The following is a 12,064-nucleotide window of genomic DNA, read 5'->3' as shown; positions in this document are numbered from 1 at the left end:
AACTGCAGATCCTGAAGAAATTAAAAAAATTATAAGAGGATATTATGAACAACTGTATGGCAACAAACTGGATAATGTAGAAGAAATGGACAATTTCCTGGAAACATATGAACAACCTAGACTGACCAGAGAAGAAATAGAAGACCTCAACCAACCCATCACAAGCAAAGAGATCCAATCAGTCATCAAAAATCTTCCCACAAATAAATGCCCAGGGCCAGATGGCTTCACAGGGGAATTCTACCAAACTTTCCAGAAAGAACTGACACCAATCTTACTCAAACTCTTTCAAAACATTGAAAAAAATGGAACACTACCTAATTCATTTTATGAAGCTAACATCAATCTAATACCAAAACCAGGCAAAGATGCTACAAAAAAGGAAAACTACCGGCCAATCTCCCTAATGAATATAGATGCAAAAATCCTCAACAAAATACTTGCAAATCGAATCCAAAGACACATTAAAAAAATCATACACCATGACCAAGTGGGGTTCATTCCAGGCATGCAAGGATGGTTCAACATAAGAAAAACAATCAATGTATTACAACACATTAAAAACTCGAAAGGGAAAAATCAATTGATCATCTCAATAGATGCTGAAAAAGCATTTGACAAAATCCAACATCCGTTTTTGATAAAAACACTTCAAAAGGTAGGAATTGAAGGAAACTTCCTCAACATGATAAAGAGCATATATGAAAAACCCACAGCCAGCATAGTACTCAATGGTGAGAGACTGAAAGCCTTCCCTCTAAGATCAGGAACAAGACAAGGATGCCCGCTGTCACCACTGTTATTCAACATTGTGCTGGAAGTGCTAGCCAGGGCAATCCGGCAAGACAAAGAAATAAAAGGCATCCAAATTGGAAAAGAAGAAGTAAAACTGTCATTGTTTGCAGATGATATGATCTTATATCTAGAAAACCCTGAGAAATCAACGATACACCTACTAGAGCTAATAAACAAATTTAGCAAAGTAGCGGGATACAAGATTAATGCACATAAGTCAGTAATGTTTCTATATGCTAGAAATGAACAAACTGAAGAGACACTCAAGAAAAAGATACCATTTTCAATAGCAACTAAAAAAATCAAGTACCTAGGAATAAACTTAACCAAAGATGTAAAAGACCTATACAAAGAAAACTACATAACTCTACTAAAAGAAATAGAAGGGGACCTTAAAAGATGGAAAAATATTCCATGTTCATGGATAGGAAGGCTAAATGTCATTAAGATGTCAATTCTACCCAAACTCATCTACAGATTCAATGCAATCCCAATCAAAATTCCAACAACCTACTTTGCAGACTTGGAAAAGCTAGTTATCAAATTTATTTGGAAAGGGAAGATGCCTCGAATTGCTAAAGACACTTTAAAAAAGAAAAACGAAGTGGGAGGACTTACACTCCCTGACTTTGAAGCTTATTATAAAGCCACAGTTGCCAAAACAGCATGGTACTGGCACAAAGATAGACATATAGATCAATGGAATCGAATTGAGAATTCAGAGATAGACCCTCAGATCTATGGCCGACTGATCTTTGATAAGGCCCCCAAAGTCACCGAACTGAGCCATAATGGTCTTTTCAACAAATGGGGCTGGGAGAGTTGGATATCCATATCCAAAAGAATGAAAGAGGACCCCTACCTCACCCCCTACACAAAAATTAACTCAAAATGGACCAAAGATCTCAATATAAAAGAAAGTACCATTAAACTCCTAGAAGATAATGTAGGAAAACATCTTCAAGACCTTGTATTAGGAGGCCACTTCCTAGACTTTACACCCAAAGCACAAGCAACAAAAGAGAAAATAGATAAATGGGAACTCCTCAAGCTTAGAAGTTTCTGCACCTCAAAGGAATTTCTCAAAAAGGTAAAGAGGCAGCCAACTCAATGGGAAAAAATTTTTGGAAACCATGTATCTGACAAAAGACTGATATCTTGCATATACAAAGAAATCCTACAACTCAATGACAATAGTACAGACAGCCCAATTATAAAATGGGCAAAAGATATGAAAAGACAGTTCTCTGAAGAGGAAATACTAATGGCCAAGAAACACATGAAAAAATGTTCAGCTTCACTAGCTATTAGAGAGATGCAAATTAAGACCACAATGAGATACCATCTAACACCGGTTAGAATGGCTGCCATTAAACAAACAGGAAACTACAAATGCTGGAGGGGATGTGGAGAAATTGGAACTCTTATTCATTGTTGGTGGGACTGCGTAATGGTTCAGCCACTCTGGAAGTCAGTCTGGCAGTTCCTTAGAAAACTAGATATAGAGCTACCATTCGATCCAGCGATTGCACTTCTCGGGATATACCCGGAAGATCGGAAAGCAGTGACACGAACAGATATCTGCACGCCAATGTTCATAGCAGCATTATTCACAATTGCCAAGAGATGGAAACAACCCAAATGTCCATCAACAGATGAGTGGATAAATAAAATGTGGTATATACACACGATGGAATACTACGCGGCAGTAAGAAGGAACGATCTGGTGAAACATATGACAACATGGATGAACCTTGAAGACATAATGCTGAGCGAAATAAGCCAGGCACAAAAAGAGAAATATTATATGCTACCACTAATGTGAACTTTGAAAAATGTAAAACAAATGGTTTATAATGTAGAATGTAGGGGAACTAGCAGTAGAGAGCAATTAAGGAAGGGGGAACAATAATCCAAGAAGAACAGATGAGCTATTTAACGTTCTGGGGATGCCCAGAAATGACTATGGTCTGTTAATTTCTGATGGATGTAGTAGGAACAAGTTCACTGAAATGTTGCTATAGTATGTAACTTTCTTGGGGTAAAGTAGGAACATGTTGGAAGTTAAGCAGTTATCTTAGGTTAGTTGTCTTTTTCTTACTCCCTTGCTATGGTCTCTTTGAAATGTTCTTTTATTGTATGTTTGTTTTCTTTTTAACTTTTTTTTTCATACAGTTGATTTGAAAAAAGAAGGGAAAGTTAAAAAAAAAAAAAAAAAAGAAAAAAGACAAACAAGGAAAAAAAAAAAAAAAAACAAAAACGATGTAGTGCCCCCTTGAGGAGCCTGGGGAGAATGCAGGGGTATTCGCCTACCCCACCTCCATGGTTGCTAACATGACCACAGACATAGGGGACTGGTGGTTTGATGGGTTGAGCCCTCTACCATAAGTTTTACCCTTGGGAAGACGGTTGCTGCAAAGGAGAGGCTAGGCCTCCCCGTATTTGTGCCTAAGAGTCTCCTCCTGAATGCCTCTTTGTTGCTCAGATGTGGCCCTCTCTCTCTGGCTAAGCCAACTTGAAAGGTGAAATCACTGCCCTCCCCCCTACGTGGGATCAGACACCCAGGGAAGTGAATCTCCCTGGCAACGTGGAATATGACTCCCGGGGAGGAATGTAGACCCGGCATCGTGGGATGGAGAACATCTTCTTGACCAAAAGGGGGATGTGAAAGGAAATGAAATAAGCTTCAGTGGCAGAGAGATTCCAAAACGAGCCGAGAGATCACTCTGGTGGGCACTCTTACGCACACTTTAGACAACCTTTTTTAGGTTCTAAAGAATTGGGGTAGCTGGTGGTGGATACCTGAAAATATTAAACTACAACCCAGAACCCATGAATCTCGAAGACAGTTGTATAAAAATGTAGCTTATGAGGGGTGACAGTGGGATTGGGAATGCCATAAGGACCAAACTCCACTGTGTCTAGTTTATGGATGGATGTGTAGAAAAGTAGGGGAAGCAAACAAACAGACAAAGGTACCTAGTGTTCTTTTTACTTCAATTGCTCTTTTTCACTCTAATTATTATTCTTGTTATTTTTGTGTGTGTGCTAATGAAGGTGTCAGGGATTGATTTAGGTGATGAATGTACAACTATGTAATGGTACTGTAAACAATCGAAAGTACAATTTGTTTTGTATGACTGCGTGGTATGTGAATATATCTCAATAAAATGATGATTTAAAAAAAAAAAAAAAAAAAAAAAAAAAAAAAAAAAGAAAGTACCATAAAACTCCTAGAAGATAATGTAGGAAAACATCTTCAAGACCTTGTATTAGGCGGCCACTTCCTAGACTTTACACCCAAAGCACAAGCAACAAAAGAGAAAATAGATAAATGGGAACTCCTCAAGCTTAGAAGTTTCTGCACCTCAAAGGAATTTCTCAAAAAGGTAAAGAGGCAGCCAACTCAATGGGAAAAAATTTTTGGAAACCATGTATCTGACAAAAGACTGATATCTTGCATATATAAAGAAATCCTACAACTCAATGACAATAGTACAGACAGCCCAATTATAAAATGGGCAAAAGATATGAAAAGACAGTTCTCTGAAGAGGAAATACAAATGGCCAAGAAACACATGAAAAAATGTTCAGCTTCACTAGCTATTAGAGAGATGCAAATTAAGACCACAATGAGATACCATCTAACACCGGTTAGAATGGCTGCCATTAAACAAACAGGAAACTACAAATGCTGGAGGGGATGTGGAGAAATTGGAACTCTTATTCATTGTTGGTGGGAATGTATAATGGTTCAGCCACTCTGGTAGTCAGTCTGGCAGTTCCTTAGAAAACTAGATATAGAGTTACCATTCGATCCAGCGATTGCACTTCTCGGTATATACCCGGAAGGTCGGAAAGCAGTGACACGAACAGATATCTGCACGCCAATGTTCATAGCAGCATTATTCACAATTGCCAAGAGATGGAAACAACCCAAATGTCCTTCAACAGATGAGTAGATAAATAAAATGTGGTATATATACACGATGGAATACTACGCGGCAGTAAGAAGGAACGATCTCGTGAAACATATGACAACATGGATGAACCTTGAAGACATAATGCTGAGCGAGATAAGCCAGGCACAAAAAGAGAAATATATGCTACCACTAATGTGAACTTTGAAAAATGTAAAACAAATGGTTTATAATGTAGAATGTAGGGGAACTAGCAATAGAGAGCAATTAAGGAAGGGGGAACAATAATCCAAGAAGAACAGATAAGCTATTTAACGTTCTGGGGATGCCCAGGAATGACTATGGTCTGTTGGTTTCTGATGGATATAGTAAGAACAAGTTCACAGAAATGTTGCTGTATTAGGTAACTTTCTTGGGGTAAAGTAGGAACATGTTGGAAGTTAAGCAGTTATCTTAGGTTAGTTGTCTTTTTCTTACTCCCTTATTATGGTCTCTTTGAAATGTTCTTTTATTGTATGTTTGTTTTCTTTTTAACTTTTTTTTCATACAGTTGATTTAAAAAAGAAGGGAAAGTTAAAAAAAAAAAAAAAAAAAGTAAAACAAGGAAAAAAAAAAGATGTAGTGCCCCCTTGAGGAACCTGTGGAGAATGCAGGGGTATTGGCCTACCCCACCTCGATGGTTGCTAACATGACCACAGACATAGGGGACTGGTGGTTTGATGGGTTGAGCCCTCTACCATAAGTTTTACCCTTGGGAGGACGGTTGCTGCAAAGGAGAGGCTAGGCCTCCCTATGGTTGTGCCTATGAGCCTCCTCCCAAATGCCTCTTTGTTGCTCAGATGTGGCCCTCTCTCTCTGGCTAAGCCAACTTGAAAAGTGAAATCACTGCCCTCCCCACTACGTGGGATCAGACACCCAGGGGAGTGAATCTCCCTGGCAACGTGGAATATGACTCCCGGGGAGGAATGTAGACCCGGCATCGTGGGACGGAGAACATCTTCTTGACCAAAATCGGGATGTGAAAGGAAATGAAATAAGCTTCAGTGGCAGAGAGATTCCAAAAGGAGCCGAGAGGTCACTCTGGTGGGCACTCTTACACACAATTTAGACAACCCTTTTTAGGTTCCAAAGAATTGGGGTAGCTGGTGGTGGATACCTGAAACTATCAAACTATAACCCAGAACCCATGAATCTCGAAGACAGTTGTATAAAAATGTAGCTTATGAGGGGTGACAATGGGATTGGGAAAGCCATAAGGACCACACTCCACTTTGTCTAGTTTATGGATGGATGAGTAGAAAAATAGGGGAAGGAAACAAACAGACAAAGGTACCCAGTGTTCTTTTTTACTTCAATTGCTCTTTTTCACTCTAATTATTATTCTTGTTATTTTTGTGTGTGTGCTAATGAAGGTGTCAGGGATTGATTTAGGTGATGAATGTACAACTATGTAATGGTACTGTAAACAATCGAAAGTACGATTTGTTTTGTATGACTGCGTGGTATGTGAATATATCTCAATAAAATGAAGATAAAAAAAAAAAAAGAAAGTGGTTGAATGGGAAATCCCGAGATATATATATGTTATTATGATAAAAAGTTAAAGAATAATAATAAAAGCGTATCCAGAAGCCAGAATTCAGTGGCAACTGGAAGGGCGAACACAAGGAGAGAGAAACCTCATGTGATGCAAGGCCAAGATTCAAGCCAAAGAAGCATAAGGACGATGGCAGTAAGCCAGCAACAGAATGCTGTGGCTTTTGGGAGTAAAGCATGGCCACGCTGGTGCCTTGATTTTGGACTTTTAACCTTCCAAACTGTGAGTCCATAAATTCCTGTTTTTTAGCGCCACCCCCGCACCCCACAAAAAAATGATATACCTAAAGATTTATTAAGTACATATGTGATCTTGGACTTCTGACTTTCTGCTTAAAGCAAAAGTATCTGGAATCCTAGCAATTTCACTGGTGAGTAGATATTCAGGGGAAAATATTAAATAAAGAAATAGTAAGAAGACGATATAATTAGGAAACTATAGTAATTTTTAAAACTGTCATATCTCTGAAGTTTCTGGGCTTCTCCTGGTTCGAGATAATGCATTGTTCATCTTTGTATTCCTTTTGCCCATCACAGTGCCTGTGCCTGTCACTAAATTAAAATAGGGATATTATCCCTAAAGATAATATAAAAATCTGGAGGAATCAGGCGCAGCTATGTACAACAGAGTACTACCAACAAGATCACATGTAACATCCTCTGGTGACCAAAGAGCAAGAGAAATTGTGTGGGCACTTTGGGGACTGCTTCATGGAAGGCATGACTTTTCAGCTGGGTTCCTAATGTTGAGTTAGAGGGAGAAAATGAGAGTGAGGGACAATATTCTAGGCCTGGGCAATAGAAAAGATGGCCTGTAGGGATGTGCACCATAAATATAAATGCATGAGAAAACAATAGATTAAAACCATTTGTTTACTATAATAAAAATTATATTTAATTTCAAAAAAAAAAAAAAAGGATATGAAAGCTGGTTCAGATTCTGTTTACTCATAATTATATTAAAGACATCAGCACCAATGATTACATTAGCCATGATTTGATTAGGTTTCAACAGTGCATTTCCATATTTGCATGGTAAAACATTTTGTTTTTTAAATTTGAGTTCTAAAATTAGAGAATCTCAAATTCAGGTTTGCTAACTTAATTCAAAAAGAAAACTGTACTATGAAAATTTGAGTGTGCTTTAATGCCACCATTATTCACTAAAAAGAGAAAGGTTGATTACATTTATTTGATTAGATTTAGTTAAGACATTCCTTGGGGCGGAGACTGTGACCTTGGTTGGGGGCGGAGCCTGCATCCCAGACACTTAAAAAAGCCAGCATAGGAGATGGAAGAAGATGGCAGTATAGAGAGAAGTGGAAGCTAATTTGTCCCCCTGGGACACCTAATAAACAACCAGGAGCAACTACTAAATAATCTGGAATAACTGCAGGGGGACAAACATGACTTCTACTCATCATGCACCAGCCTGAATTGGGAGGAATGCCCAAGCTAGCAGCATAAAATCTGTAAGTTAAAACTGCAGATCCAAGCCAAGAGCCCCCTGCCCCCACGGCCTGAGCTGCAAAGCTTCGTGGTGCTAGAGAGCAGCACTCTCCAAGCAAGCGAATATAGCTCAGCTGAGCTCCAACTGGGGTTTTAATTAACAAACATGGACTGCTCAATACAAGATTCAAATCCCCAACAAGCAGACACAAGCTTTGGGTGATGACTGACCTTGGAGAGCCAGAGGGTGGCCATAGACTGTCCCTGAAGGGGGCTTTCTGTCCCTATTTTGGCTCATTGGAGAAAGCCTCAGCCATTTTTGGTTCCCAGGGCTCTGACCCAGACAAGGGTGGAGATAGCACAGGCAGAGACACTATTCAAATGCTAATGACCTCTCCCTAGGAGGGGAATCTTCCCTAAAAGGAAAGAGGTGGGGCCCAGATCTACAACCTGCCTTCCATTCAGAACCAGACCCCAGAGCCTGGGGGAAAACAGCCACAGGCCACACCTCCTTACAGCAGTCTGGAGTTACAGGCTGACAGGCACCACCTGCTGGGCAGAAAAGCACAGTGACTTGAGGCCTCACAGGGTGTATCAATCTTCTAAGACACCCTCAGGGAAACCAGATACTATTTCCTCCTTCTGAGACCTGAGCCTTTTCTGATCTGGGAAAACCTGATTGGGGTAACCAAGGAAACCAGATGCCTAGACAACAGAAACCTACAACCTACACTAAGAAAAACGAAGTTATGGCCCAGTCAAAGGAACAAACTTACATTTCAACTGAGATACAGGAATGTAAACAACTAATACTAAATCAACTCAAAAAGTTTAGGGAAGATATGGCAAAAGAGATGAAGTGTAAAATGAAAACACAGGGTTTGAAAAAACAACTGGCAGAATCAATGGAAATAAAAGGCACAACACAAGAGATGAAAGACACAATAGAAACATACAACAGCAGATCTCAAGAGGCAGAAGAAAACACTCAGGAACTTGAGAACAAGACACCTGAAAGCCTACACACAAAAGAACAGATAGAGTAAAGAACGGAAAAATATGAGCAATGTATCTGGGAACTTAAGGACAAAACAAAAAGCAGGAATATATGTGTCATTGGTGTCCCAGAAGGAGAAGAGAAGGGAAAAGGGGCAGAAGCAATAATAAGAGGAAATAATCAGTGAAAATTTCCCATCTTTTATGAAAGACATAAAATTACGGATCCAAGAAACGCAGCGTACCCCTAACAGAATAGATCTGAATAGGCTTATGCCCATATACTTAATCAGATTATCAAACCTCAAAGATAAAGAGAGAATCCTGAAAGTAGCAAGAGAAAAGCGATCCGTCACATACAAAGGAAGCTTGATAAGAATATGCGTGGATTTCTCAATAGAAACCATGGAGGCAAGAAGGAAGTGGGGCAATATATTTAAGATACTGAAAGAGAAAAACCACCAACCAAGAATCCTATATCCGGCAAAACTGTCCTTCAAATATGAGGGAGAACTTAAAATATTCTCTGACAAACGGACAATGACAGAGTTTGTGAACAAGATACCTGCTCTACAGGAAACACTAAAGGAAGCACTGCAGACAGAAAGGAAAAGACAAGAGTGAGAGGTTTGGAAAACAATTTTGGGAGAGAGTAGCACAGCAATGTAAGTACACTGAACAAAGATGACTATGAGTATGGTTGAAAGAGGAAGGTTAGGAGCATGTGGGACACCAGAACAAAAGACAAAAGATAAAGACTGGGCCTGTATAACTCAGGGAAACCTAGGGTGCTCAATGATTGTAATAAAAGATGCAAATATGCTTTTACATGAGATAGAACAAATGAATGTCAACATTGCAAGGTGTTAAAAATAGGTTGGGATTGGGGGGAAAATACAATCAATGCAAACTAGAGACTATAATTAACAGAAACATTGTATTATGCTTCCTTTAATATAACAAAGGCAATATACCAAAGCTAAATGCATTTTGGGGGGGGGGGGGGCGCATAGGGGAAGGGTATAGGACTCCTGGCATTGGTGATGTTGTCTGACTCTTTATTCTACTTTACTTTAATGTTATCTTTCCTTTTGTTGCTTTCTAGCTGTCATGTTTTTTTTCTCTCTCTCTTTCTTTTTTCTTTTTCTTTTGTCCTTCTACCTTCTTTGACTCTTCTTCCTTCTTTGTGGAAGAAATAGAGATGTCCTTATATAGATAGAGGTGATGGTGCTGAATACGTAAATATGTGACTGTACAGGGAACCAATGATTGTTTACTTAGGACAGAATGTATGGTGTGTGAACAAAACTGTCGTAAAAAAAAAATGGGTTGATAAAGAAACCTTGAGGGCACTGTATTGAGTGAAATAAGATGGTCACTTAAGGACAAATGTTGCAGGGTCTCACTGATATGAACTAATTATAATATGTAAACTCATAGACATGAAATTTAACTTACCAGGGTATAGAACAAGGCTAAAGAATGGGGAGAGGTTGCTTATTATGAGCAGAATGTTCAACTAGGGTGAACTTAAACATTTGGAAATGGACAGAGGTGATGGCAGCATGTTGTGAGAATAAAGAACAGTGCTGAATGGTGTATGAAGGTGGTAGAAAGGGTAAGCTCAGAGTCACATATGTCACCAAAAGGGAAGTTGGAGGTTAAAAGATGGGAATGTATAAAACAGTGAATCTTGTGGTGGACAATGTCTATGATTAAGTGTACAAATATTAGAAATCCCTCTCATGAACTAGAACAAATGTATGACACTATAACTAGAAGTTAATAATAGAGGGGCATATAGGAAAAAATATATATATACCTATCATGAACTATATACTGCTAACTGTAGTATTTTAACATTCTTTCATCAACAGTAACAAATGTACTATACCAAAACTATGAATCAATAATGGAGAGGGGGGTTGTTAGGTATATGGGAGGATTTGAGTTTCCTTTTTTTTGCCTTTATTTCTTTTCTGGAGTAATGAAAATATTCTAGAAATTGAAAAAAAAGTTGTGATGGATGCACAGCTATATGATGGTACCATGGGCAATTGATTGTACACTTTGGATCTTTGGATAATTGTATGGTATGTGAACAATCTCAATAAAAAAATAATTTTTAAAAAAAGGCCAGTGTATCAGCTCAAGCTTACTGCTGAGAGAAGCAAAGACCTGGACAGTAGAGGTAGAGACACTGGACCTTCAGGAACTCAAATGAAAGTCTCCAGCTCAAGACATAGAAATTGTTTGATCCCTGAATGATGGATGACATACAAAGGAAGGGGTGCAGACTGTGCTCCTGGATCCTATTAAAGACCCAGTTCAGCTCCGCTTCTACAGAGAAAAGCTGTGGTCAGCACAGACAAAACCTCACCTGGAAGTCTCCAGGCAAGACACATTCTAGATACTGAAGAGCAGAAGGCTCCTGATCACTTCCAGAAGCTAATGAAGGGCAACTTCAGCTCAGTTCTATCTACTGCTAAAGAGTGACTTTCTGGACTAATGGCTAAAAGTATGAAAGAGGAGGCAACATGTCCTGTTTGTCTGGAGTTTTTCTCCAATCCCATTTCTCTCACCTGTGCACACGCCTTCTGTTATCAATGCATTCAAAATTGGATGCTAGAAAGGGAAGAGTCAAAATTGGCCTGCCCCCTGTGTGGAGAAGTAAATGAGAAACCTCCTTTGGGAGAATGACAAATTCGAACTTTAACTCTTCTCATCATGCAACATGGCCCCCTACTGGAGCAAAGTCTGCACATAAGTGATGAAACCCTGAATTCCAAGAGTATATGACCCTGGATGCTGCCACTGCCAACTCATTCCTTGTCCTCTCTGATGACCTAAGGAGTGTCCAGTGTGGGAATATCTGCCACAATCCAAGGGAAGGTCCTGAGAGATTCACCTACCTTGCCTGTGTCCTGGGCACCCCCTGCTTCTCCTTTGGCCGCTGTTATTGGGAGGTAGAAGGGGAAAAGGGGAAGGAGCTGGCGTTAGGTGTCTGCAAGGAGTCTGTGAGCCGGAAGGAGAAAAGCAGTTTATCCCCTGAGCTTGGCTTCTGGATCATCAGCATGAAGGGAGATGCAATCTTCCCAAGCTCCTTCCCACAGACCAGAATTTCTGCAAGCCCTGTGGGAATTTTCCTGGATGTCTGGATGAAAGAAATCAAGTTTTTTGATGTTAGAAATGATGCCCTCGTCTATAGACATAGTCATTTCTCCTCTTTGGAGCCTTTGCATCTGTTCTTCTGTCCTAAGCAGCCTAGAGAATGTGACAGCAGTGCCCTTTTGAGCCTCTGCCCATGA

General features: G+C 39.6%; 1 protein-coding gene across 1 annotated transcript; it reads left to right on the top strand.

Annotated features, from left to right (window-relative positions):
* The first annotated feature begins 11,551 nt into the window (after nucleotides 1–11,551).
* On the top strand, nucleotides 11,552–12,064 carry LOC119512166 (ret finger protein-like 4B). Its single transcript, XM_037806654.1, has one exon. The coding sequence runs from the start codon at nucleotides 11,552–11,554 to the stop codon at nucleotides 12,062–12,064; it is 513 nt and encodes a 170-aa protein (XP_037662582.1).

The sequence above is a fragment of the Choloepus didactylus genome, chromosome 2, assembly GCF_015220235.1.
Source record: "Choloepus didactylus isolate mChoDid1 chromosome 2, mChoDid1.pri, whole genome shotgun sequence".
NCBI lineage: Eukaryota > Metazoa > Chordata > Mammalia > Pilosa > Megalonychidae > Choloepus > Choloepus didactylus.
The sequence above is the reverse complement of the archived record's forward strand: the minus strand, read 5'-3'. Positions and strand labels throughout refer to the sequence as shown.